Genomic DNA, 27,659 nt, shown 5'->3' with positions numbered 1-27,659 from the left:
CAGGCTTGCGGCCTGACAGCGCGGGAATCCCACGTCAAACGAGCCCAAAGGGGCGAAGTTCCTGAGGCAAAAGTCGGCTTCGCCTTGCGCGCGCGAAAGAGGCGCTTCCTCAGGAGTAAGCCCGCCCAAGTTCCTCCTTCGGCGCCAGTGCAGAGCAGCCACACCAGGGCTGTGGGCGAGGAAGCCCGCGAGAGGGACCCGAGAGGGACAGGAAGAAGTTGCCGAGGCCCGAGGGCTCCTGACTCGCGTCATATGACCCAGCAAAGATGGCTGAAGGAGGGCAGAGTTGCGAAGTAGTACCTGCTGCTCCCGCCGCGGGAGAGAGCGAGGGCTGTGAAGCCGCCGCCGCCGCCGCCCGGACCCCCGGCAGCGCGCCTGAGCTGAGGGGCGGCGGCGGCGGCGGCAAAGAGAGGCCGGCCGAGGACTCGCGGTGGCCGGCTCCCATCCTCTCGCTGGCCAAGAAAGCCTCGGAAAACTTAGCAGCCGGCTATGGGAGCGCCCTGAAGTCCGCAGCCTTGGTAGGACTCGTGCCCAAACCGCTCAGCAATGACAGCCCAGCCAACCCAAGTAGGGCCATGCTTATTGCTTGTGATATTGAATTTATTTTTTTAGGGGGGCGGCGGGAGGAGTGCGAAGAAGCAGCAAGTGGTTTTATTTCCTAAACTGCCGGTGGGGGCGGTAGCGTTGGTCGCCCGGCGGAGGGAATACTTTCTTACAGTGTGAGCCAATATAAACATAAGGAGGTGGCTAGGCTTAAGTCAAGGCTGCCTGCATACGATGGATACCTTTATGTTTTTCCCCCTTTTATTTGTGGAGGGTGTGGGAAACATGATAGAAAGCGTATAAAACGCACGTGGTGTGGGGAAACCTGCCGCTTTCCAGATGTTGCTAAACTACAACTCCCATCATCCCTGGCCGCTTGTGCTGATGGGAGCTGTGGTTCTCCACTCCAGAAGCAGAGCGAGAATCCCCCCCCCCCCGTCTGTCATGATGTTAGAACCATGGGCCACGTTCAACAAAGATTCAGGGCAGGGAAAAGGAAGTACCTCTTCACACACCTTCTATTCTGGGATTGGCTACCGCAAGAGCTGCTGATGGTCACAGACTTAGATAGTGTTACCTTCCATCAATTATTCTGCTACCGTCCCCCCCCCCCCCCCGCGCCCTGTAAAGCACTACCAACGGCTGCTAGTCATGATGGCTATTTATTGCCTCCAGTATAAGAGGCAGATAGGCTTTGTTCTTATCCAGCAGGGCTCTTTGTATGTACTTTTGTTTGATTGACCTAGAAACACTCCCCCAAAATTCCAGACTGAGGCTTTGTACTTGGTGTCACAGATACAGAAAAGCCACTCTGCACAGCAGAGAGCAGCAGATCCCTGACTGGTTTGAGGCCAGCGTTTAGAACATGGAGCCTGTTACCACTGCAAAGCACAAGGCTGTTGTGAACTAAAAGTGTGCCCCCTGCAAGAAGATGCTTGCTGCACTGAGAAGTGCAAGGAACAACGCCCAGAGGATTGCCAGGCGATGTGCCAGTGACTACTGGCTAAAGCTGTGTCAGAGCATTTGGCTTGCTGCTGACAGTGGCAGTACTCACAAAATATACAAAGGCATGAAGAAAGCCTTCGAACCAACAGTAGAAAAAACTGCACCACTAAAAACCTCATCTGGAGAGACCATCACAGACCACAGCAAGCAGATGAAGTGATGGGCAGAGAACTATCAAGAACTGTACTCACAGGAAAACATAGTCCTCAACACAGCTGTTGATAGCGTCCAGGCTCTGTCTGTCTCAGGTATGTGGGGAAGCCCTAGGACAGGATGGAATTCCAACAGAGGTGCTGAAAGCATGCCTCAATTTGCTCATGACTCACCTCCATGGACTTCTCTTGCAGTGTTGGGGAATGGGATCTGTGCCACAAGACATGTGTGACCTTCTACAAGAACAAACGTGACTGCCATGACTGTAACAATTACAGTAGCTTGCTGAGTACTTTCACGCATGTAGTTCTCAACAGATTACAGTCACTTGCTGACAAGGTCTATCTTGAGTCACAATGAGGCTTTAGAGCTCAGAGGTCAACAGTCAACATGATTTTCTCACTGCGCCAGAAAAATGCAAAGAGCAGGAATGCCCCATGTACATTGCCTTCATAGACCTGATGAAGGCCTTTGACCCTGTCAGCCAGAAAGGACTCTTCACACTGCTCAACAAGATAGGGTGCCCATCTAAGCTCTACAAGATTACCATGTCCTTCCATGAGAACATGTGTGGCACTGTTCAGTATGACAGTTCATCCTCAGATACCTTCCCTATTAATACTGGTGTGAAACAGGACTGTGCTCTCACTCCAACTCTATTTGGCATATTCTTCTCCCTGTTGGTCTCCCATGCCTTCTGTTTGACTGAAGATGGTGTGCACTTCCATTCAAGGAGTGACAGGGTGTCTGTTCAACCTGTCACGTCTCCATGCCCCAAAAAAGTGTGGTGGGTTATCATCTGCTAAATTTTGTTTGCAGATGAAGCAGCCTTGACAGTCCACTGCAAGAAAACTCTACAGAGACTCATCAACCATTTTGTCCAAGCCTGCATGGAGTTAGACTTACCATCAGCCTTACGAAGACCGACATCTTGGGTCAAAACATCGCCAGCACTCCACACATCAGCATTGGTGACCGCACGCTTGAGGTGGTAGACAATTTTGTCTACCTGGACTCCACCATAACCAGCAACCTGTCCATTGATGCAGAGCTAAACAAGTGTATTGGTACAGCAGCTACAGCAATGGCTTGTCTCCCCAAAAGGGTATGGGAAAATGTGATGCTTAATGACCAGGCCTGAATGTTGAGCATGCTGCTTTATGGAAATGAGTGATGGCCAACTTAACACCTGCCTGGAGCAACACTTCAATGCCTTCCATATGCACTGTGTCAAGATGATTTGGGGCATCCCATAGCAGGACAGTTTCAAACAAAAATGTGCTCTTCTAAGCCCACATTCCAAGTTTTTTCACAGTTTCTCAACGAGGTCTATGCTGGCTTGGTCACATACACAGAATGAAAGATGTCAGGATCCCCAAGGATGTGCTTTACAGGAAGCTGGCTTCAGGCACTAGGCCTGTTGGCAGACCAACTCTGTGTTACAAAGATGTCTGCAAGTGTGACGTGAAGGCTGGCAACATTAAACCCTGCCGTGTGGGAATCTCTTGCAGACCACCATAATGCCTGGAGACAGGCATTCAGGTCATGTATCCACAGCAGCAACCAGAGGAGAAGTGGCTGCTATGAGGAGTGCAGAGAAAAGAAATGCCATGGCACACCTGTAACAGCAAAACCAGGCACCTTCATCTCTCCCTGCTGCAATAAAACATGTCTCTCCCATATTGGTTTCTACAGTCACAGCAAGCACTGTAACTCTCCCAATGGTTTGATGGTGCATTGCCTCTCGAAGCAGACAGATGCAAACAGCATGCTCAGAGTTCATCTCCTTCACATGTTCTAGTGTTGAGGTGTGGAACTGAAAATAGATTCAAGAACTAAACTCTAGCAAACTCTTTGTTTGTTAAAATTTATACACCATTTGATTGTAGAAACTCACAAAGAGGTTTGCAAAAGATAAAACAGTAGTAGCAGACTGCATTTTATTTATTCTGAAGTTCATTAACATTTCTTTCGTCCACCTATTTTATTGATGTATAGATGTCTGGAAAACTGAGGTAATTTTAAACTGTTTTAGTATTTTAATTTTTGCATTGCAGGGGGTTGAACTAAATGACCCTTGGGATACCTTCCAACTCTACAGTTCTATAATTCTGTGTATTTAAGAATGGTTGTTTTCTCCTGGAGTTTAGTTCAGTTGAAAAATGACCTGCACCGGTTTCCGCTTCCCTCTCCTTCCCTCTTTCCGTCCTCATTCTCCGGGGTTTAGAGGACACGAGCTGCCTCAGGTTTGTGGTTGGTGGTGGCAGGATGTTGGCGTCTTGGGCATTTAGTCTTCTTGGCAAGTGGGCCATTTCCACTTCAGTCTGTGTGAGAGCCCATGGGCATGGTATTGCAAAAACGGAAGATTTCAGCCTGTCAGCTTACATCAATGTCGGGATGTTCCATTGCCTGAAGTTCAGTTTACAAAAAGTCTCTCTTCGGAGCAGAAGGCCCTGAAGGATAAAGAGAAGGCATCCTGGACTGCCCTTTCTTCTGCTGAGAAGGTTGCATTGTACTGCATCAAGTTCCATGAGACCTTTGCTGAAGTGAAAAAGGGGTCATCTGAATGGAAGACTATTCTCGGTGGGACACTCTTCTTTATAGACCTCACTGCTTTTGTTGTCATTTGGCAAAGGATGTATGTTTTTGGGCCAATCCCTCACACTTTCACAGATGAGTGGGAGGCCATGCAGACCAAAAGAATGTTAGATATGAGAGTGAACCCAATTGATGGCTTCTCGGACAAGTGGACTACGAAAAGAATGAATGGGAAAAATAAATGCACTCCAGGGACCGCCACTCCTGTTCTGGCTTGAAATGTTGAAACCATTCCTTCATCTCCATGCGACCTCGCTGCTTCTGTGTATGGGGAAGAAAATACCCCTCTATTGAAAGAGAAACCTTTAATAAATGTTTGGTTTGCTTGAATATTAAAAAATTTTTAAAAAATTTAAAAACATGACTTGCACCGATTGCCTGTATCAGGTGACAATGACTTAGATGAATATATAAAAACATAATTGTGTAGAAATAGAGCATAAAGTTGTAACTACTAAATCTAGGCAACCAAAATGTTTTCTTCAATTATTAAAAGTCCATACATTTATAAATAAAGGCTGATGGATGTCAGCTGTAGCTTACTCCAGGGGTCCTTTATCTTTTTTACCTTTACTAGTCTTATATATAATATTTGGAGTATTATCAAATTCCAGTAGGAAAAAATCACTCTAAGGGTAAAGAAAAAGGGATATCCTAGTGTAGAAATGTAACTCTTAAGTTAATTGGAAGGGAACAAGATGTGAGAGAGAGCTGTTACTATCAAGCCAGTTATGTAGGAAAATTAGGAGACCCAAATGTCTTGCCAAATTACCAGTTCCTTTCTGTGCATGTTTACTCAATGGCAAGCCCCATTGCGTTATTTGGGGCTTACTCCCAAACAACTGCACAGTATGTCCACCACTTGAGAATAAATCCCATTGGGCTGTTTTATCATTCTTCTATTCCTGCAAAGGACTGGAAAGCTGATTAAACATTTAGTCCTGGAACTTAAAACAATTTTCCGACACTGGGATGCAGGATTTGTATGAATAGTTGTGTTAATCTGTGTTATGGCAAAAACAGAATATTGTGGTACTGAAAAAATAAAAATAATCTTGTTAGGGTTGTATCAATTGAAGTTCAACTTGGAGTAAACCCACTGAAATGAAGGGACCCAAGTTAGTCATGGCCATCATTTTTAATGGTTCTACTCTGAGTATGACTAACATTAGTTACAAACTTCAGGTTTTTTTAAGATACTGTATTTTTTATCCATGGTGTAAAATATTTTGGAGAAATAGAAGGCAATAAGGGCATGGAGAAATTCCCTACAACTAAATATAAGTACCTAGAAATACACAGAAACCTAAAAATAGAATAGTATGCCATTCCAGTAGTCTTAAATCATGTAAGTTTTCCATAGGTATTTGGTTGACCACTATGAGAATAGGATGCTGGACTAGATAAGACTTTTGGTGTGATCCAGCAAGGCTGTTCTTTATATTCTTACAGACAAAGACTAACTGGGTTATTGTGCCACTTTAGAGGCATGTGTGTACCATCCCACCTAAGCTAACAAGCACATCTTGATTACTGGAGCATTAAATCAGGGGTCAGCAACCTTTTTCAGCTGTGGGCCGATCTACCGTCCCTCAGACCATGTGGTGGGCCAGACTATATTTTGGAGGGGAAAAAATATGAATGAATTCCTATGCCCCACAAATAACCCAGAGATGCATTTTAAATAAAAGCACACATTCTACTCATGTAAAAACACCAGGCAGGCCCCACAAATAACCTAGAGATGCATTTTAAATAAAAGCACACATTCTGTTTAGGGAAGCTTTTAATGTTTAATAGGTTATTGTATTTTAGTGTTTTGTTGGAAACCGCCCAGAGTGGCTGGGGAAACCCAGCCAGATGGGCGGGGTATAAATAAATTATTATTATTATTATTATTACTCATGTAAAAACACCAGGCAGGCCCCACAAATAACCCAGAGATGCATTTTAAATAAAAGGACACATTCTATTCATGTAAAAACATGCTGATTCCTGGACCGTCCGCAGCCCGGATTGAGAAGGCGATTGGGCCGCATCCGGCCCCCAGGCCTTAGGTTGCCTACCCCTGCATTAAACCATATGATACACTGCCAAATGGGCAGGCAATGCACTTTTTGTAGCAAGTAAGAAAATAGCCTTATCAGGCTTTTGAGAAATGCAGGTGCTACAAACTTTTTATGAATTCTGATTTACGTAGGAATTCTTAAAATTTATATGATTCAGTTAAAGTACCATGACAAGAGTATTGTGGCTCAATTTTTTATGACATAAGCTTTCGTGGACTACGGTCCACTTAAGCAGATGGATTTTTGCTGCAATAAACTAACACAAAAAGGGACGCGGGTGGCGTTGTGGTCTAAACCACTGAGCCTAGGGCTTGCCAATCAGAAGGTCGGCGGTTCGAATCCCTGCGACGGGGTGAGCTCCCGTTGCTCAGTCCCTGCTCCTGCCAACCTAGCAGTTCGAAAGCACGTCAAAGTGCAAGTAGATAAATAGGTACTGCTCCAGCGGGAAGGTAAATGGTGTTTCCATGTGCTGCTCTGGTTTGCCAGAAGTGGCTTAGTCATGCTGGCCACATGACCCAGAAGCTGTCTGCGGACAAATGCCGGCTCCCTTGGCCTATAGAGCGAGATGAGCACGCAACTCCAGAGTCGTCCACGACTGGACCCAACGGTCAGCCGTACCTTTACCTTAAACTAACACAACTGGAATTTATGGCAATAAAAAGTGGCAATGCAACCGAAATATTCCCTCACTGATTTCTGCACAATCACAGTTAACTGAGTGTTTCAGAATTACCACCAAGAAAATAAAAGATAAAAACCTCTCATCGTTGCTTGTACATTCACACTTTTTATAATTGATCTGTTCTGCCACTGTAAACTGCTGAAGGATAACTGCTGGCAGATTATTGTATCTGTGAAATGTTTTATTGTGAGTTTCAGGCTGCTGGGCATGCTTACTTAGAAAGAAGCTCCAATGAAAGCAACTAAAGTTGTTTCTGACTAAGGTTGTTGGTCCTTTGTTCTGTATTTTATGGTTTTAGATTTTTTTGATGTTTTAATGATTTTATTATACACCACCATAATATTTTTAATGAGTTGGTGGTTTGTAAATACTCTAATAAATAAACAAGCCTGCAAATCTACCCACACTTATTTAGAAGGAAGCTACAGTGGACTCAAGAGGGAGTTGTGTATGAATACACACTTAAGATCAGACTATTCATGTTTAAGAAAGCAATATATGTATACTTTTATCAATTTCAGAAGTGTCTTAAACTTTTAAGTTATCAATTCTATACAGTGCTATATGAACTACTACCATTAAATGTTTCAGTTTGTATACATAAATTGCCTTTATGCTTAAAGCTGCCTGTGACTGTTTTAAATTAAATGCAACTCAAATTATCTCAAATGCTCTAAAATAGTATTCATTTAAGGAATTGTCTCTCAAACACCCCAGCCGTTGCAAGGGCCTTTACTTCTGATTAAGTCTGCAGTTTTATGCTCACATCTGAAAGAAAGCCCCCATTGAACTCAGTGGAACCTGCTTCTGGGAGACATGCATAGATTTATAGTATCAGTCCGTTGGTGACTATCAATTCATTGGCTTGCCTGCTGCAGTTTTGCAAACCAGAACTCTTGACATTTTTAATTTTAAGCCTAAAAATAGTGAATGATCCGTTTTTACAATTCCTAGAGCTTGCAAAAACCATATTAAGTTCAGAATGCTTTGCTTCTGTCTAGCTGCACTGCAGGCAAAGTACCTAAGCACCTTAGTACCATAACCGTAATGTAGTAAATTCAGTAGAAATTCTTTCAGCTTCACATGACTTGTGTTCACTTCATCCACCAGAAATTTCGCCATATACTAAAGTGTCATTAGGAACACATATCTAACTGTACAAGGCTGCAATATAATTACGAAACATCAAATATTATACAGTATATCCCTTATAGTCCCAGGTGCTGAAACGGAATTAAACATACAGCTTTGCTAAGTGCCTAACAGAAACGAAGTGGTTCGTTTAAAAAGCCACTCACGTGGCTGAAATTGTACTGTTAATTATTCTTAGAGGTCTTGACTTTTATTTGAATTCTAGTGTTACCTTGTTGACAACAGTTCAAATTTTATTTCAAACTGGGAAAGCATTTCCCCCATATAGTTGAAACACATGAAATTGTCCAGTAGCGTCTTGAAAAAGGTTATATTTGTCAGCCACCTAAGCTTTTTGAATGACGTTGAGGTGAGTGGGGGAAGGTGGGGAAAAATCATAATTTGCTACAGGGGGAAAATACACGCAAGTGTAAAAACACAGTATAGTACTATTATCCTCGCGTTTGGTTTTCCACGACGAGAGGAGGAGGCCTTTAAGAAAGTAACAGCGACCAGACAACTAAAATGGCGCCACCCCTCCCTTGTTTACAGTGTCGTGCTACCTCTGCCCAAAGCCTCTTTTCCCCGTTTGCCCAATGAGGGCTGCGGTAGCGGCTGGGCCTTAAAACCATTTCCTGGCCCGTCGGAACATGGGAGGGCAGGTCGGTGGCTGTGACCAATCCGAGACATCGGCTTGTGCACCGGGCGTTCCGATTGGCTTGCAGGAAGGCGATCAGCGGCTTGGGTGCCTTTAACCAATGAAGGGCCTCTCTTTGGATTTTGAGGGGGAGGGAAGTGTTGCTCTGGTAACGCCAGGTGAAGGTGAGATACCAATGGGGAATTAAGCAGGGGGAGGGGGGTTATCGAGGCCTCTGCTTAGGGGTCGTATAAGTGACGGTGGTGGGTGGGAGCCTCCCTGGGGAACCCACGTTGCGGGAAGCTTATTAGTACTGAGCTGCCAAAATGCAGGTGTTTGTGTGTGAGCCAGAAAAAGACTACAGAGGAGAGCAGAAGGCAAAACATGCTCGGAAGCGGCTATTCCTCTGCTCCCCTCCTTCCAGCGTTGATCTCGCTGCTCTGATTTCTCCCTGTGAAGTTAAGATGCTTTCCTTTTCACTGCAGAACGCGGGTCGTACCAAGGCAGAATCCGCGGGGGCTTCCCTTTTAGTCTGACTGGCAGGTGTTTGTTTCTCTGTGTCACCATCCTTATGAGCTCTTCTGTGTGTATTTGGGCATAACTAGGACTGTCATTCTCATACGAGACACAAAATAGAATTAAAACGTTGCACCAAAAATGTTTTCGCTGCTTTCTTTTTAACAGAAATTGGGATGGGAATAAGCGGCGTGTTGTAATGCTTGTGGGTATTTTAGACCTTAAAGGTCTGTGACTGCTCCTTGGTTTGTTAAATGTCTCAATTTCTCTCTCACACACACACCACCTAACTGCACCATTTCAACCCTTTCTAGAGTGCATCTGTTTCATGAACATTCACTGTCATAACAAGAGAGGTGTATATATAGTTCCTGATATATGAACGGAACAAATCTTGGATTGTTTTGGTTTTTCTATTACCTCTTTTCTCCTCCACCACCACCTCTGGCATATTTCTGTTGTGCTAAACTATGAAGCAAGATGTTGTTTTGTGGGGTTTGATGTTTTGAGAATAAGTCTATTAATCTTACATCAGTTTCTTTTCTGATATTTATGTGTATCTACATTTGTTCAGCAGCCAAATACCACATGATGGAAGAACGTTCAAATCTCATGAACATGATGAAATTGAGTGTTAAAGTCTTAATCCAGTCAGCTCTGAGTTTGGGTCGGACCCTTGATTCAGACTTCCCCCCTTTGCAACAGTTCTTTGTTGTGATGGAACACTGTCTCAAGCATGGACTTAAAGGTGAGCTTCCTTCCAATATTGGTTTCAAATAGTATATTTTTCGTATCCTTTTATGTATGTGCCTTTGATTATAGGCTTGCAGCTTTAACTAGTTTATCTGGGACTATCCCCCCCTGAATTCTGAATAGGCATATATAGGATAGCATTGTAAGAGTATTTTAATTGATGTGGATCTTTGCTTTAACTGTGCACATAAGCAGGCTAACCACCAGATATTTCTAGAAGTCATTAAAAAATGTGTGGTTTATGTCACGAGAAAATGCTTAAAAGGAGTAATAGATAAAGCAAAAAGGAATTATGTGTTTGAAGTGGAATTCATAGCCTGATTAATTCATCAATTTACCTATTACTAAGGAAACAGAAGTAGCATTAAAGCAAGTTAATGCGCATCTGCTGGACCACTTACAGACCTTGTTCTAGAACTCTGTAGGATGAGAAATGGAACAAGTTTAATAGCATTGAGAGCATTGTTGTGTGTGGCACTAAAGATGACTCTGAACCCTTCCTCCTGCTACTTGTCTGCAAATGTGAATGTAGTAAATGCGTGACAAAGATGGACTGCCATTTTAAACTAAATGTTCAATCTAGCCACAGAAGTTTTACAATAAAATTGCAGAATGCAATGTTGGGGGGGTTGTTTTCCTACAAAGAACTTCATAGCACAATCATATATTACTTGAAAGTATTATCATACTCTGTTCAGTTGGTTTTACTTCCAGGTATGTGTATGCAGAATTGTAGCCTGAATGTGAGGTGTGAAAATACCTTAATATGCAAGCGTATCCATGTTTACTTAGAAGTAAGTTCCACTATGTTTAATGATGCTTACTCCTTCCCTTGTTAAGTGTGCTTTCTGTGTTTGACATTTGCTTTATGTTTATTGATCTGTTGTGAACCTTTTTACTTTACACACATTAAACTGAAATAAAGCAACGTTATTTCCTTTCCATTGCCTCCCTTTTATCTAGCTAAGAAGAGTTTCATTGGGCAAAACAAATCGTTTTTTGGACCTCTAGAGATGGTGGAGAAACTTTGTCCAGAAGCATCAGATTTAGCTACAAGTGTCAGAAATCTGCCAGAATTAAAGTGAGTTTTAAAAGATTCAGGTTGAGGTTAAGGAAACAAATTGTTATAAGGAATTAGGTTGCTAATAGTATTCATGTACCTTCATAATATTTTATGGGTTGATTTGTTAACAAGATGATGGGCTAATTTCAAGTTAAAAGATGGGGAAAATTTGACTGAAATTATCCTTTATTGACAGGGGTTTTCAGTGCTAATGCTGTTGTTGTATACAGTGACAGTTTAGCTACATTTTCCTGTCATCTAATGCTTTTAACAATACCGGTTTACATTTAAGACTGTCAAAATTATTACAGGTTTCTTTTTTCTTTCTTTATAAGAATTGTTGTGCCAATTCAGAGCAATGGGTTTTCAACAGGTGTCAGATGCCAGAGGGAAACATTAAAGTGGGTACTGGGAAAAAGTACAGTGGTGCCTCGCAAGATGAAATTAATTCGTTCCGCAAGTTTTTTCTTCTTGCGAGTTTTTCGTCTTGCGAAGCACGGTTTCCCATAGGAATGCATTGAAAATCAATTAATGCGTTCCTATGGAGACCGCCTTCAGACCAGGTCCAGGGACAGTCTGTCCCCAGACCTCTTCTGAAGGCTGGGGGGGGGGGGGAGAAGGACTTTTCTCCCCACCGCCAGCCTTCAGAACAGCCTTCTGAAGGCTGGCGGTGGGAAGAAAAGCCCTTCTCCTGCCGCCAGCCTTCAGAAGAGTTCCCCCAGGGCTGCCTAGGCTGCGGATAGCATCCTGCTGCCCCGCGCGAGGGTCGCTCTGCTTCAGAGCGCCCCTCGCGCGGGGCAGACATTCGCAGCTTGGGGAGCCCTGCAGGACTTCCCCGCAGGGCTCTCCAAGCTGTGGATAGCAGCCTGCTGCCCCGCGCGAGGGGCGCTCTTAAGCAGAGCGCCCCTCGCGCGGGGCAGCAGGCTGCTATCCGCAGCCTAGGCAGCCCTGGGGGAACTCTTCTGAAGGCTGGCGGCGGGAGAAGGGCTTTTCTTCCCACCGCCAGCCTTCAGAACAGCCTTCTGAATGTTGGCGGTGGGGAGGAAAACCTTCCTCCCACCACAAGTCTTCAAGACAGGTCCAGGAACAGAGGAGAAGCGCTGCGCGCCTTCCCCTCTGTTCCCAGACCTGTCCTGAAGGCTTGCGGTGGGAGGAGGGCTTTCCTCCCCACCGCCAACATTCAGAAGGCTGTTCTGAAGGCTGGCGGTGGGGAGGAAAAACCCTCCTCCCACCGCAAGCCCCGGGAACAGAGGAGAAGCGCTGCGCGCCTTCTCCTCTGTTCCCGGACCTCCCACCGCAAGCCTTCAGGAAAGGTCCGGGAACAGAGGAGAAGGCGCGCTGCGCTTCCCCGCTGTCCCCGGAGATTTCCCTATGGGCATTCGTCTTGCGAAGCAAGCCCATAGGGAAATTCGTCTTGCGAAGCCGCTAAAAAATCGGAAAACCCTTTCGTCTTGCGGGTTTTTCGTTTAGTGAGGCATTCGTCTTGCGGGGCACCACTGTAATATTGATCTCAGTAGGACCTGCTTCAATATTAACTATTTAGACCTGCCCATATGACTTTCCCAGTAGTCAAACTTTCCCAGTTTGCAGTTCTTAGTACAGAAAGTATTGATCTGATATGTAGAGATCTTTCCTATTCTGATTAATTCAAGAGGGTTCCGGAAGCCTCTCTGTGTGAAAGAAACAAGCAGAAGGTTCATGATGTTTTGGTTATTCCTTCAGAGAAGCCGAGTACAGCTGGCTTAAACTGGTTCTCTTATCTCTTCTGGCAAGGTCATGCTGACTATAAAAATAGGCCAGAAGGAGCCTGGGTTTCACTTTTTCTCTTTCTTTTCCTACTGGTGTGGTATATGCTTAGTATTAAGGTTTAGACTTATTATAGGTTATTGTAAGTTTAAGTTAAGTCTGCTGCAACTGGATTTCTTATGGACAGTGCCAATCCTGAATGTATTGGATTTGTGACCATTATGTTCATTTGCCTTCAGTAGCAGTAAAGCTCTACTGGATGAGGTATTAATTGCCTCTGGTCTATTTTTTTGGAATCCTGCAAAGTGTTTAAGATTTTACTCTACTAACTATACATTGGAATCTGCTATGGGTCAATAAGGGTAGAATTTCATGACAATATTTCCTTTACTTAAATGTTCTTTCCAAATCTTCTGTAATAAGGTATTTCCAGTGCTTTTTTCTAAAAAAAAAATATTTAGGGGTACTCTCATTTTCCTATTCATATTGAAATACTGCCCTTCAATTAGGCCAAACTTAGATTCACAAAATGTTTAGGGGTATGTGTACCCCCAGAAAAAAGCACTGGGTATTACAGTACTTATATTAATTGGTAATTCACTAATCAATCAGTTAAAGGAAAGGCAATGAATAAATGTGTAGGCCTAAATGTTTTTTATCTGGCTCATATAATAAACAGTTATCTGCTGCAGGAAATATGTCCTCATGGTAAACTGCAGAAACATTTATTGGATGCATTTTTATATACCAAGTGGATAGCATGTTTGACACCTGGTGTCCTTGTGGAATTGTAGGACCCCAATTGGAAGAGGCAGAGCTTGGCTTTATCTTGCTGTGATGCAAAAGAAACTGGCAGACTACCTGAAAGTACTCCTGGACCACAAGAATCTATTGAGGTATCTTTTGAACTTTTTATTATTATTCTGGAATAACACATCTTGCCACACAGGGAAGCATCTAAAGTAAATGAGTTTGATCCAGAGAAAAGCCTATGGAAAGGGGGCTGGCAGTCCTCAGCCCACCCCAGTGTCTCCCAACCCTTGAGAGAAGATTTTCAGAGGCTGCTGTTGCACAGGGTGTGGGGTGAGGGAGAAAGCCAGCTTGCATTATCTCCCTTCTGTTACTATTACAGTGGTACCTCGGGTTAAGTACTTAATTCGTTCCAGAGGTCTGTTCTTAACCTGAAACTGTTCTTAACCTGAAGCACCACTTTAGCTAATGGGGCCTCCTGCTGCTGCTGCACCGCCGGAGCACGATTTCTGTTCTCATCCTGAAGCAAAGTTCTTAACTCGAGGTACTATTTCTGGGTTAGCGGAGTCTGTAACCTGAAGCGTCTGTAACCTGAAGCGTATGTAACCCAAGGTACCACTGTATTTTTTAATCTGGATTCAGCCTAGTGCTTGTATTCTGACCATAAAGATGATAGGAAGGACTGAGCTCAGTATAATCTTTACTGAATTGTTCTTAATTGGGTGGATAATACAGTACCCCCCACAATAGTTATTAAATTATCTGTTTTCTTTCCTAGTGAATTTTATGAGCCTGATGCCTTGATGATGGAAGAGGAAGGAGCTGTGATCATTGGTCTGCTTGTGGGACTGAATGTCATTGATGCAAATCTCTGCTTAAAAGGAGAAGATTTGGACACCCAGGTAACTTGGGAGTAATATTTAACATTCACAAACCACCCTGTAGACCAGGAATAACTTGTGTTTTGGTAGTTCAGGCCTATATTATCCTAGTAGACTAAATCTGTCTTGAAGCCAGGGGGGTCATATGGTGGCATTAAGTAAGCAGAAGCAATTCTGCTCATTCAAGGTTGGACACCTGATTTCTACCACTTGTCCCTACTCACTGCCGTATGGGAGAGCCTCCTACTGTGCTAAGGCCACTGTGTGTGAATTGAGTCCCTATGAGTAGCATTTCCAAAAGCACTTGTTGTACTATGAGCCATAGTGTTTTCTTCCTTTCCATTTTGTGGGGTGACCATACCCAGCACTGGTTGGTGCACTCCATGGAGGGTTGGTCAAGGATGAATGCATCCCCCAGGCTGAAAAAAGTTGGCCTCCTGTGCTTTGTTCCCTTAAAACTCATTTATTAGAATGTGAAGGAGAGGATAAGAAAAAAAGTAAAGCATAGCTAATCCTGTTGAGGCACTTAATTCAATTGTAAATAAATCTTATTTGTCTTTTCAGGTTGCAGTGATTGATTTTTCCCTGTACCTTAAAGATACACAAAACAGTGACAATAGCAAAGAGTATGTAAGGTTGAATTTATGTTCCTAATCTTTGTTTAATAGAGTTTTTAATTAAAGTAGATGAATCCATATTTAGGAATTTCTTTAGTTCTTTCTGAGAAAGAGAGGAGTGGGAGAAATGGAATATAGAAAGGCTATTGACAAAAAAAAAATAGGGCAGAGGAAATATATAGAGGATCAAACATGCTACCGGTAATTCTGGCTTCAGTGGCCTTCCCTCCAGTTCCACTCAAATGTGATTTTAAGGGCAGGCATTCTCTACCCAGCCCCTATTTCTACACACAGGTCCTACACACCTATCTTGTTGAACTAATGGGGACTGAAGGAGCTATGCTCTGCTAACTGGGGAACCTGGACGAGCTGCATAGAAAACCTGTACATTTTATATTTGTATAACATGTATAATTCATAACAATGCATTAAAACTGCATCCATTGCAGTCCTGGGTGCTTTTCTGACTGAGCTTTTAAAACTCTGCTTTTTACTTGCTCTTAACTGTGTGGAGGATTAATTTTTTAAAACCCAGTTTCTTTGTGTCTTTACACTTTGGTGTGCTAACTATCTTTTCATATTGATAATGGTTTTTCTCAGCATCTCTATTTTGGGTGCAGCTGCAATTTGACCTTGCTGGCCAGAATGTAGGGCTGATTTTAACCCTTTGGAGTCATTTGTTCCCTATTTTTTTTTTTTAATCCAGCTGCACATCTTGTTGACACCAAACTGGTCCTAATAAAGGAAGAGCATTTGCATATATAATGCATATGTAGCTTTTTGTATGATAACTTTTCTCTAATATAACATGACAGGTCTTGTGGCAAACTGACTATAGTCCACAAAAAAACGTACTCCATAATGCATTTATTAGTCTTTAAGATGCCACAAAGCTCCTGTTGTTTTTGCTGCAAGAGAACCTATATGGCTGCCATTCTGGAATGTCTCTAATATAAATGTTGCACTTGAGAGAATGAGCTGTTCTTTAAAATACCATCTTTATTTCAATATCAGAGATGGAGGCATTACTGCTGTGCTTGATCAGAAACATTATGTAGAAGAACTTAACCGCCATCTAAGGTAGGCTTCCTTGGTGAAAACTTGATTTCCCCTTGTCCTCTTCCCCTCCCCCATGTTTAAAATCACAGCTTTAGCTACTGCAGCAGTTTAAGGAATGCTGTACTATTGAAAAAAGGGTTTCATGCTTATTCCTTCAGAGGGATCTGCCCCTTTTCTTCGTACAGTGGTACCTTGGTTTACAACCATAATTCGTTCCAGAGGTCCAGTTGTAAACCAAAACAGGTTGTAACCCAAGGCATGCTTTCGCCAATGGGGCCTCCAAAAAAAAAATTGGTTGTAATCCAAAAAAATGGGACACAGACTTCCAGGTTTGACGTGGTTGTAATCCAAAACGGTTGTAATCTAAGACAGTTGCAAACCAAGGTACCACTGTACTATCTTGCTCCTCTGGCACCTAGTTCTGCTAGCCTTGTAACTCCCCCACTTTAAACCCCACTATTTGCAATCGAATAATATTGTTTTGCATAGCATCATATTTTTCATTAATTTTCTTAAACTGTGAGCGCTAAGTGTTTGGGGGGCAGGGACAACAGAATAAATTTGGGTTGCTTAGACTTCCCTTCAACACTTGGCATTTTTTTGAGTGGCTAATGTTAAGCAGGTGTTGGTAATCTTTTTGTCACAGTTGCACTGTTGGAGATCTGCAGACCAAGATAGAGTGCCTAGAGAAGACCAATTCAAAGCTCCAAGAAGAGGTTTGTGGTGCTCAAGTTTATTTCAGTCGCTACTGGTGCCTGCTCCTTTTTGAAAATTTTGAAGTGACTTCCTTCTTGAAACTGCGAATCTTATCAAATGGGTTTCCTGAGCAGAGCAAAACTGATATGAATTGGGAAGCTGGAAAGGTCATGGTGAGGAGAGCCAGATAGTTCATTTCCTCTCGTATACAACCTAAAGGTACATGGAACATAGGAAGCTGCTTCTATACCAAGTTAGACCATTGCTGCATCTAGCTTAGTGTTGCTGACGCTGACTAGTAGCAAGTCATCAGCGTTTCAGAGGGGAGCCTTTCTCATCTCTACCTGGAGAAGCAACTGCTCTGCCATTGAGCTACAGCGCTTACACAGTGTCTGAACTAAGAAAGACTTAACCATTTTAAGACTGAGAAGTTTTCCCTCTCATGCATCCTTTCTGAAAGGAATGTTCATCAACTGAAAAACATGCCAGTTTCTGTCTTGGAATAATAAAAGTTATGTGTATCCACCTTAGTGACTGAATTATGAAATATGAGCTTGCCTGGTCTTAATTTCAGACTGCAGTTGAATGGGATGTTTTTAAATATTCATCCAGATGATGCATGGTGGTTTGTCTTCTCTCTTCTCACACTCACCTCTGTTTGTCAGCTGGCAGCAGCAACTGATCGGATCAGGGCACTTCAGGAAGAGCAGCAGGAGCTGAAGCAAGAAAATGAACTAATCCGTGAACGAAGCGAAAAGCATGTCGAGGTCAGATACAGTATGTAGCTGATGTGTGTGGAGGTCCACCTAGGAGCTTGTTTTCCATTTAAACATTAGCATACCTCTGTAGGTCACTTTGTGCAGAAGAGTCTCCTTTAAGTCCCTAAAATATCAGGAGCCTGCAGAAGGACTTTCAGTGTGGCTGCCTCTGTTTCGGGGAACATCTTAGTTGAAATACAACAGGCACTCTGTATTTGTAGCTTTTAGAAACAATTGAAAACATTTTTGTTGCAACAAGCTTTTCCAGGTAGATTATTTTATATATTCAGGACAATTCATAAATTAATAAAACAACAATAATACGAGACACATATCTTCCTGTAGTTAATACCGTCTGTAGATATAAAATCATTTCTAAATAAATATAATTTCTCTTGTGAGAAACTTACCTACTCTAATCTACAAACAGGTTGATTTCTCAAATAACCTTTTATTCTAGGTAACAAAACAGGACACCAAAGTTGAACTGGAAACATACAAGCAGTCAAGGCAAGGCCTGGATGAAATGTACAGTGATGTCTGGAAGCAACTGAAAGAGGAGAAAAGAATCCGAACGGTGAAACACCATAATTCATTAATGGAGCGAATCATTGTTTGTTCGGTTTCTGTATGCACCATCATAGCAAGCTTGCTTGGATGCTGTGCCAGGGGTCCCCTGATCCCTCTTTGCGACTATGGGGGTGGGGACTACTGGGGGGTGCAGAATAGTGTCAGCATGCTTTCAGAAGCAACCTTCAGCTTCTTTTGATTCCAGCCATTGTCACACAATCTATAAAAACACAAGTTCACAAGTTTACACGGGTTAGGTTTTACACAGCTCAACAGAAAATATTTGTTATTTATGCAGATTTGAATTTTATTTTTTAAGGAGCTGGAAAAAGAGCTGGAGCTGCAGATTGGAATGAAAACAGAAATGGAAATTGCTATGAAGCTCCTGGAGAAAGATACTCATGAAAAACAGGACACTTTAGTGGCCCTTCGCCAGCAGCTGGAGGAAGTTAAAGCTATCAATTTGCAGATGTTTAATAAATCTCAGGTAAATTTGTTAAGTAAATGGAGAAGCAACCTATTCACAAGGTATGAGCATTATGAGCATAACACTTTAAATGTGTACAGTGCATTCTGATCAGTAGCTTTGTCCTTGCAACAGCCCTGTGTTGTAGCAAAGGGGTGGCTGTGTGCAGCCCTCCATATATGTTTGGACTTTAACGCCCATCATTCCTGACTGCTGGCCATGCTGACGTGATGGAGTTATGGTCCCCAACACAGGAGGTCACCACACTGGCTACCCTTGATGTCGGATCACTATTGTGCTCAGGTTTATGAATGGGGAACTGAAAAGGAGAGTGGCCTGCCCAAGCCCACACATTCTTCCGTCCCCCTATAAGTTGGCTTCAGTGGAGAGATCCTGGTTTGTTTAAACCAGAGTTCCCCAGTGCACCCAAATGAACCAAAGTGAGCATGGCAGGAAGCGTGCATACAGACCTGATGCTCATTCCTAGCTTCATAAACCATGGCCCTCTGTCTCAACTGCATATGCCTTCTGGTTCAGTTATATAGAAGTTTCTTACATTAATTTTTATTGTGGGGATTTGCCACCCTGTTAGGTACAATGTCAGGATTCTGAGTAGACACAACCAACCTTGCATGAATATGCGTTTTGGGTGGAATTTAACATTGCACTCTTCCAATAAGCATTTCATCTTAGTAGTTGGAACAATCCCCCTCTTTTCTCCCCTTGCACTCTGTTTGGAGTGGGGATTCTCATGACACGCCTTGACTCAATTAGGGCGTATGTTTAGAGGGATCCCCATTGCCCAAGCAGAAGTCCTTGCGCAGGGCTTCCACTGACAGGGCTGATAAGATGAATCCTGCCCTTTTCATGTACTCAATGATGTATAGTGAGCACAACATTCATTCACATTCTTAGTGGCTGGAAGAAAAAGAAAACTTCCTGCTTACGAGTAAGGGCCTCTTAACATGATACAGTTGAAAGGCAGGAGATTGCTTAGCTAAACATTCTTTAGCCATGACAGCCGGGGGAACATGGCTCTTGATTTCTCTCTAATCAGCTTAGTTTTTCAGTCACTTGTTTTGTCCAGGAGGTCTGAAGATTGCAATGTCTGTGTACATCTCTGCTTATTGTTTGGATGATAGATAGTATTAAGGGTCAGTGAGAGAATCCCATTAATCTTTTTTTTCCCTCTGAGATGCCTTAAAAGTATGTGAGAGACTCACGTGGTTTGTATATAGACATAGGATGGGGCTTGCACAATAGTGATTTCTTTGTACTAATTTGGCTTTAGCTTTTGGGAGGCTGTGGAGTATTAAACTTATTTTCAAATGTCTCATTCATCTTTTCTCGATCCCAAGGTTAAGCCAGTTCCTTGATTCTTGCCTCCAGGTTGCCTGTTCTATCATTACAGTAGTGAGGCAACTTTATTCTCTGCCTTTTGAAGTGGGAAAAAAACCTATTTCAGTGTGAAGAGGGAGACATGATGAAGTCTCTGACCTGTTTCATTACTAAGCTAATCATATATGGACCTGGAATGGTTTGGGTTTTGTAGTCACAGAACAATTTTGCAGTGAGCCATTTGATTCTTTCCCTCCAGAATGCAGAAGGTTCGTTGCAGCAGAAAAGTGAAGCAATATCATCCTTTGAAGGCAAAACGGATCAAATGATGTCTTCTGTCAAGCAGATGGAGGGCAGGTAATCCCTTCCATAGGCCTGATTAGCTGTGACCTGCCTAATTCCCCAATTTTTAATGTTTCCAAAGTCCATATTAGTTTCCTTTCATGGGCACAACGTATTTCTAGGAAAGGCATGGATGACCCACTGACCTATTTCCTGTAATCCCCTTTACCTGTCTGTGATCAGGAGTGGCATGGCCAGACTCCCAAGGGCCATGTAGAAAGCCCTGGAGGGCTTAATTTGGCCCCTGAACCTGAGGTTCCTCACCCCTGTGCTAGATGCTGAAGAAGGATAAGGCAGACATGTGAGAAAGTTCAATGTGGTGGGAAAATCAGGGGAGGGAAAGGAGGAGAGCCATGCAGGGGAGGCTTGGGGTGCCCTTGGGCGGAGTGGAAAACTGATGAATTTGCAAGAGGGAAAGGCAAGTTGTACTTTTAAGAGAATTGTTCATTTATATGCTGCGTTTCTGCCAGTGCACCCTAAGGTGATTTATGCTTTTAACATACTAAAACAACAGTTTAAAAGCATAGAACAGGATTCTCTCAGGCCACTCGATGGTCCCTTCAGGAGCTGATGGCATGAGCTGCCTGGCTGCCTTTTCTACTGCCCCCCATCAGGGCACATGGGGCTTAAATAGCTGTTAGGACCGTTCACTGAAGCACCGTTCACTGGTGGTCTCCTTAGGAGCTGAAGACATAAGCTTATTGGCCCAACTTCCCCAAGCTCAGGCTAGGACTGGTCAACATCTGTCTCCTTGCTAGACAGGGTAACTTAGACAGACCCTTGTGGGCCAGAGTGCTGAAGGCTGACCTACCTACCCTGCAGTAGCTACTGACATGGTATGAAATGTTTGTTCATAATATAACATGTTAATGAATGATAAGGGTGTGTTCAAAGGTGGTAGCTTTGGCAAGAGGGAAAGCCTGCTATAGCTCTATGTAACTTGTGTGTGTGTGTTTGTCTTTTTTCTTCTTTTTTAGATTGCAGCATGCAGAAAAGGCCAGGCAGGTTGCAGAAGAAAAAAATGTTAAACTGAAACAAGAACTGGGCGGCAAAATTGTGACCTTGAAACAGCAGCTAATCCAGCTGGATAACAAGTGGTAACCTTGTGTTATGTATTGTTTATCCTTGGTTTTTCTGGAAACAGGGCGTTTAATTCACAGCTTAAATGCCTCACAAAATCAGCTAGCCACAAAGCTAACAAGATGCATCAGCATAGAAAATTAGTTGACACTAAACTTTCTAATATGATACGGGAGCCGTGATCGTTTTGAACTGTCATTTCTTATGCATTCTTCCATATATTCCTTCAGTTTGATTGTGCCTGTAGTTTCTAAAGGCAGGGCCTGGTTTAACTTGTTGCCACTCTTATTGGCTGGGACTAAAGAAATGAAGAACTGCATAGCTATTTTCATGCATGTCCCAAAGGAGCCTATGAATTTGGATTTCTTAGCAGCGCTCAGCTCAAGAAACATGGCAAATGACTCATGAAACAGAGACGTTCCCAAATGAGGGTGTGCTGTTAAAAGAAAAAATCACCCAGAAACTCACATGCCTAAAGTAGCTCTCTGGATCCCAGCCACTCAGTTGGATCCAGCGAAGAGCCAGTGGGAAGGGGTGGGCAGAAGGAGGCTTTCCCATCTCCTTATCCCCCTGGCAGCCCCAGATAAGCTTCCTCATAGCACGTTTCTCCATTTTGTCCTGAGTTTGAGTGTCTTCAAAGTCCATGACACCTTTGGCAAAGGTTGTTCTCCAATTGGAGTGTTTGCAGGCCAGTGTTTCCCAATTGTCGGTGTTTATACTACATTTTTTTAGATTTGCCTTGAGAGAGTCTTTAAACTTCTTTTGTTGACCACCAGCATTACACTGTCCATTTTTAAGTTCAGAATAGAGTAGTCGCTTTCAAAGACGATAATCAGGCATCCACACAACATGACCAGTCTGACAAAGTTGATGTTGAAAAATCATTGCTTTGACACTGGTGATCTTTGCTTCTTCCAGTACACCTGTCTTCCCAAGTGATATCCACTATCTATACAGAAATTCAAAACTCCTCCCTTGTGGCTTCAGGAGCATGCTACCTCACCCCACCCCCATAATTATTTCAAGAATTTCTAGCGAAGTAAATACTGCTGTTAAACAAGCTTTGTTTCTAACTTGGCATTTGTTTATTTGGTCTCTGAATTTAAAACAGTTTAACTCTTGAGAGAGAATTAAAATCCGAGAAAGAGCAGCGGCAGACTCTGCAACATCAGCTGCATCAAGAGAAGGACACTACAGCTTTGCTAAAAACAGAATTGCAGCAAGTGGAAGGGTTAAAAAAAGTAAGTGAGCTGGAAACCCAAATCGTAGCCAGACCAAATGCTGTAGTCCAGAACCTCTGTAGGGCATCAACTTGAAGAATGCAGGACAGGAAACGTGGGGAAGTAACTTGGGTGCCTTTCTACTAGTATGTAACGTGGCAGATTCTCTCCTTTAAGGGTACAGGGTTGTTGTAAGCTACTGGTTCAAGAACACTTAACCACCAGGGAAGAACTGTTCTTTCTCTGATCAGCAAATGATCAAGTGAGCAACCTCCTTAGGCTGAGTAAAGCCAGTCTTTTGGCAACATTGCCACGGCTAAGACTAGGAGCCTTTCCACACGCAGGTTTTTTCGACATATTGGAATGTTGTTCTTAATGGTTAAGGCGAAGTCAACCATTCATTGGCTTAATAGCAAGGTAATACATTTTTACAAACGGCAGGTAGTCAGTTTTTCTCTCCTTCACCCAAAAGTGATAAGGTTGAGATCTTATCAGTCAAGTTCAAAATAGCAGCAGGAGGAGGAGGAATTCCCTAATGAAAATTATATAGCCTTTTTTGTGTTTTGTTTTGTAGGAGTTGCGAAAACTGCAGGAAGAGAAGCAGCAATTGGAAAAGGTCTGCGAAGAACAGGAGCAAGCCCTTCAAGAAATGGGGCTTCACCTTAGCCAGTAAGCATGTTCTGATATTGGGCCCCTTTCTGTTCATCTCTCATTCCCAGAGAAGTTGCATTATTGAGTTAACTTGTGTAAGATAAGAATAATAGAATTGTAGAATTGGTAGGGATGCCAAGGGTCATCTAGTCCAACCCCCTGCAATGCAGGAATCTCAACTAAAGCATGTTTTATATGGCAATTGTTTGTCACGGCTACACCAGTATTTCCTGCAGCAAATTGCAGAGGCTCAGCTGTAAGCAGGAGGATGCACACCATGTGACTCCAATTTCAAACATAATTTACAGACCTGCTGGATCAAAGGCCCATCTGGTCCAGCTTCCTGTTCTCAGTGGCCAGCCAGATGCCTATGGGAAGCCCACAAGCAGGATCTGAGTGTGAACGCTCTCTCCCTGCTTGTAGTTCCTGGCAACTGGCATTCAGAGGCATACGATCCCTTGGGTTGGAGGTAGAGCATAGCCATCATGGTCAGCAGCTTTTGATAGCTTTAGCCATGAATTTGTCTTTCGGTCATCAAAGTTGCTCCTTTGTGGGAGTAAATTCCATGATTTTAGCTATGAATAAGCAGCACCTCATTTTGTCTTCCAAAATCTTACAGTATTGTTTCCTTGGATGGCCCCAGGTTCCTATTATTACGAGACGGGGAGAAAACCTTGCTATTGCACAGCGCGAAACAATAGAGGGTGCTGCTGTTAAAAGTTAGTAAGATGCTGCATAGGGAGCAAGTGATTTGGAAACATGCTACTGGGATGGAAGTTCAAGGCAACTTTTTGGTTCCTTAGATTTGGAATGTGTTTCCTTCTAGAAACATTTCACCAGTCTGAGAGCTTGCATATCAGTAAGAGGATGAGCTACAAATTGGAAGTCACTGGTTTGAAACACTCCTCTGCCATGAACTCACCAAGTTGCCTTCGACTAACCACTATTTCAATCAGTCGCTAGCCCCACTCCATCTGCAGTGCGGAGATGATGATCATCATAATGGACCTTGCGGGGGTTATTGTAAGGATCACCATACAGTGTATGTGGTGTCCTCTGAATACTGTAAAGCACAATACAAATGTAAAATGTTGCTATTTATTATTTTTTCTAGATCCAAGCTTAAGATGGAAGATATTAAAGAAGTGAATAAAGCATTAAAGGTATTGCAGCTTGAACAGCATTCTGGCATTCATTAGCAAGCTGGTTGGTGATGGCTGCTGCTGCTGCTTCATTATTTGCATCTCTGCCCCTGCTAGCATGGGATACTTTGCCTCAGTTATCAGGAGTGTGGCATTTTCAAACTTGTAGTAGCAGCTTTTAAATACCTTAATTATTTTTTTAAATTTTTGTTCTCTAAACATGGCATGCTCTAGTCTGAATGGACACTACCAGTTATAGAACATATAGTCCTCTGGATGCTTATTCAGAAACAAATTCCATTATGTTCGATTGGCGCTTACACCCAGTTAAGTGTGGATAGGGTACCAGCTTAAATCTTTTTTTCCCCCTTTTGGTAGACAGGGAGGGGAATGTTAGATATAACTGATGCTATGGCTAGCTGTGGGTTAAACCAGAGCCTAGGAATTGCTGATCAGAAGGTCGGCGGTTCGAATCCCTGTGACGGGGTGAGTTCCCGTTGCTTGGTCCCTGCTCCTGCCAACCTAGCAGTTTGAAAGCATGTCCAAGTGCAAGTAGATAAATAGGTACCACTCAGGCGGGAAGGTAAACGGCGTTTCCGTGCGCTGCTCTGGTTCGCCAGAAGCGGCTTAGTCATGCTGGCCACATGACCCGGAAGCTGTACACCGGCTCCCTCGGCCAATAAAGCGAGATGAACGCCGCAACCCCAGAGTCAGCCTCGACTGGACCTAATTGTCAGGGGTCCCTTTACCTTATGGCTAGGCCAACGTTACCTAGACAACCATTCAGCCTCTTTGAAGCCTACAGTTCACTGATACCTTACATGAGAAGCTGTATATTGAAATAATTAATTTTGTTTTAGGGTCATACATGGCTAAAAGATGACGAAGCAACCCACTGTAAACAATGTGAGAAGGAATTTTCCATTTCAAGAAGAAAGGTAATATAAAGGGCTAACAAGCCTCCTGGTAAAATTCTGAATTATTCCATGTATCTGGGAGACTTGCCTGGGAGAGAGCAATTTCTAAAGCACAACCTCCCTTTATAGAACAGCAACGAGGAGCATCAGGGATGAAAGTGCAGAAAAAATAAATCTGAGCCTTGAAGCACATCTACTAATTCCACCCTGTGGAATTTAGATTTGTAACATCCCAGTTCAGTCCCGAGACATGCATCAGCAAACAAGTACTTGGTGGATACTATTATGTTTTGGTATCAAAGACCTGATACTAAGTGAGCTTCTGGGGAAAGTATATCAAAATTGGAGTGCCACTGCTGAGGAATTATTTCCTCCGTTGAATTATCTTAATGTACAGACCTGTACAAAAGGAACAGCTCCTCCTCAAAACAATCCAGTAGTAAAATCAGCAGCAACTTGACCACTTTTGAAAACCTCCTCCTAACAAGCAAAGGGACATGGCAAGGGGATGGTATCCACAATATACAAAATACTGCTCCAAAATCCCACAACACTAAGGTCTCACAACAAATGAAACTGTTCTGTAGAAAATGTGAAAAAAGAGGCAATGTGGTACTTTTGTAAACTGAGAAATCTTTTTTAAGGAGCAGCTCCTTTGGGGCTATGTTAAGTTTGCAAATTTAGAATCATTTTACAAAGCCAGGAAACCATACTTTTACCCTAGATAACAAATACGAAATTATCTGAAATGCATTCTGTTGATTGAGACCATAGGCTTTATATTGTTTACAACTCTCCTTTGATTTCAGCCCAAACTCATTTATTGTAGCACTTCAGGAGGGCTGACTTTATTTCCATTTATCTTAGTGAGACTTGAGTTTCCTTTGATTTGGAGCCTATATTTTAAGAACTGCTTTTGCTTATCGTCCTAATACTGTGCTTTCACTACCTTTGCAGCACCACTGTCGAAACTGCGGTGACATCTTTTGCAACACTTGTTCCAGCAATGAACTTGCACTTCCATCCTATCCAAAGCCTGTACGAGTTTGTGATACTTGCCACACGTTACTGCTTCAGAGATGTTCATCTTCTTCTTAAGACATTGGCTTGTCCACAGGAAAATCATTTAAAACTGAGAATGAACCAAATGTTTAATAGGCTTTATTGGGAATCTAAATGCCACCAGTATGTATCACACAACTCTCTTATGGTACTAGTTTCCCATGATAGAATGGGACATGAGGTTTCATTTATACAAATTGGGCTTACAAAAATAATAAAAACTGATAATGCATAGAATGAAGTGCCAGAGATAACCCTAAATGTGCTCAATGTGCTGCAATCTTGAGATGCGGTCATACTTCTGGTTTTGTTTTTAAGATGTAAAAAGCTATCGTTTGTATTTAACTTTGTACTTCGACATTTGTACATTTGACCTCTAAAATACATTACTTTTCTCAACACTTTAATCCCTCTACCTATTATAACAGTTCCACTTAAAAATTCCTCTAGATTTATATGGTAAAGAAAAAATGCCAATCTTAGTCCCTATGGAATAATTTTTTAAGTAATGTATAAAGAATGTGCCTTTACTTCAAAAGTAAATAGCGTATATAGTGTTTCTAAAGCACCTACAAAATAGTGATTACGCAATAAAGACTTAAATGCAATTAAACAAGTTCATCAATATTTGCAAGTTTCTTGTAATTCAGATTTAACAGTGACTTCAACCATGTGCAAAAAATTCATATAGCAAAACTTGCTTACAAGGTGGTGATATGAACTGCAATGGAGTCAGAAGCCAACAAACATGTCAAAGCAAAGTGAAGATCTTTTTCTTTCATTTGTGAAAGTTCAAAGAAATGTGAAACAGTGGTGTATGCAGTGATGATGTCCATTAGCAGGACTTCCACCTGTAAACATCTGTTCTGGGGGTTTTCCCAACCTCCAGAGCAGACTGGTTGGGGCTGTTATAGGGAGATGGGACCCTCCTGTTAGCACAAGATCCTCTTGTAACAGGATGACTTCATTGGAGAGAACCCTGTGTAGCCCTTAAGCCTCCTGGTTTCCATTCAGGTTTAAGTTGGTCTACACCAGTCCTTATAGGTAACAGCAGTCATGTGACACAGGCACATGTGGGAATGAAATGCACCCCAAGTAGTTCCCTGTTCCCTAAATCTACACTAGCTAACCAGAACACCCAACTATTTTAAATAATAGGTAAATAAGAGAATAGTAGTGGGTTATGACTGCTCTTCTTCAGCATTAGCGTTTAC

At 42.7% G+C, this 27,659-nt stretch overlaps 2 protein-coding genes and 1 pseudogene across 9 annotated transcripts in view; 2 read left to right on the top strand and 1 right to left on the bottom strand.

The window, feature by feature from the left end:
- Nucleotides 1-671, bottom strand: part of ADAMTS2 (ADAM metallopeptidase with thrombospondin type 1 motif 2) — a 338,043-nt gene extending 337,372 nt beyond the window's left edge. The window contains exon 1 of the mRNA XM_083592179.1: nucleotides 301-671. The gene's annotated coding sequence lies outside the window, so the exon portion shown is untranslated. The remainder of the gene's footprint in view (nucleotides 1-300) is intronic.
- On the top strand, nucleotides 1-27,061 carry RUFY1 (RUN and FYVE domain containing 1). 7 transcript variants are annotated; one of them, XM_083592296.1, is made up of 18 exons: nucleotides 1-567; nucleotides 9,909-10,082; nucleotides 11,051-11,168; nucleotides 13,691-13,792; nucleotides 14,425-14,548; nucleotides 15,092-15,153; nucleotides 16,159-16,224; nucleotides 16,850-16,919; nucleotides 17,565-17,666; nucleotides 18,118-18,234; nucleotides 18,547-18,714; nucleotides 20,291-20,388; nucleotides 21,351-21,470; nucleotides 22,565-22,694; nucleotides 23,248-23,342; nucleotides 24,439-24,487; nucleotides 25,327-25,404; nucleotides 26,341-27,061. In XM_083592296.1, exons 1-18 carry the CDS (start codon nucleotides 267-269, stop codon nucleotides 26,479-26,481), a joined length of 2,115 nt encoding a protein of 704 aa, XP_083448422.1. In that variant the 5' UTR covers nucleotides 1-266; the 3' UTR covers nucleotides 26,482-27,061. The 7 variants fall into 7 exon arrangements, with proteins under 7 accessions (XP_083448422.1, XP_083448423.1, XP_083448426.1 ...); XM_083592297.1 differs by having other exon boundaries at nucleotides 149-567; nucleotides 9,912-10,082; XM_083592300.1 differs by having other exon boundaries at nucleotides 385-518.
- Nucleotides 3,906-4,639, top strand: LOC310752466 (cytochrome c oxidase subunit 4 isoform 1, mitochondrial-like; annotated as a pseudogene). Its single transcript has one exon. The product of its transcript is annotated as a cytochrome c oxidase subunit 4 isoform 1, mitochondrial-like (transcript).
- Nucleotides 27,062-27,659: the final 598 nt, after the last annotated feature.

This window comes from Podarcis filfolensis (assembly GCF_964270895.1).
Source record: "Podarcis filfolensis genome assembly, chromosome: 2".
Taxonomy (NCBI): Eukaryota; Metazoa; Chordata; class Lepidosauria; order Squamata; family Lacertidae; genus Podarcis; species Podarcis filfolensis.
Note: the sequence above shows the minus strand (reverse complement) of the source record. Positions and strands in the feature narration are given on the sequence as shown.

What these genes read in the sequence shown, in the direction of transcription:
- RUFY1 (XM_083592296.1), top strand. Translation starts at nt 267, where the DNA reads ATGGCTGAAGGAGGGCAGAGTTGCGAAGTAGTACCTGCTGCTCCCGCC. An exon ending in AAGTGGAAGGGTTAAAAAAA is followed by an intron (nt 22,695 to 23,247) that starts GTAAGTGAGCTG and finishes TTTGTTTTGTAG; the next exon opens with GAGTTGCGAAAACTGCAGGA. An exon ending in ATGGGGCTTCACCTTAGCCA is followed by an intron (nt 23,343 to 24,438) that starts GTAAGCATGTTC and finishes TATTTTTTCTAG; the next exon opens with ATCCAAGCTTAAGATGGAAG.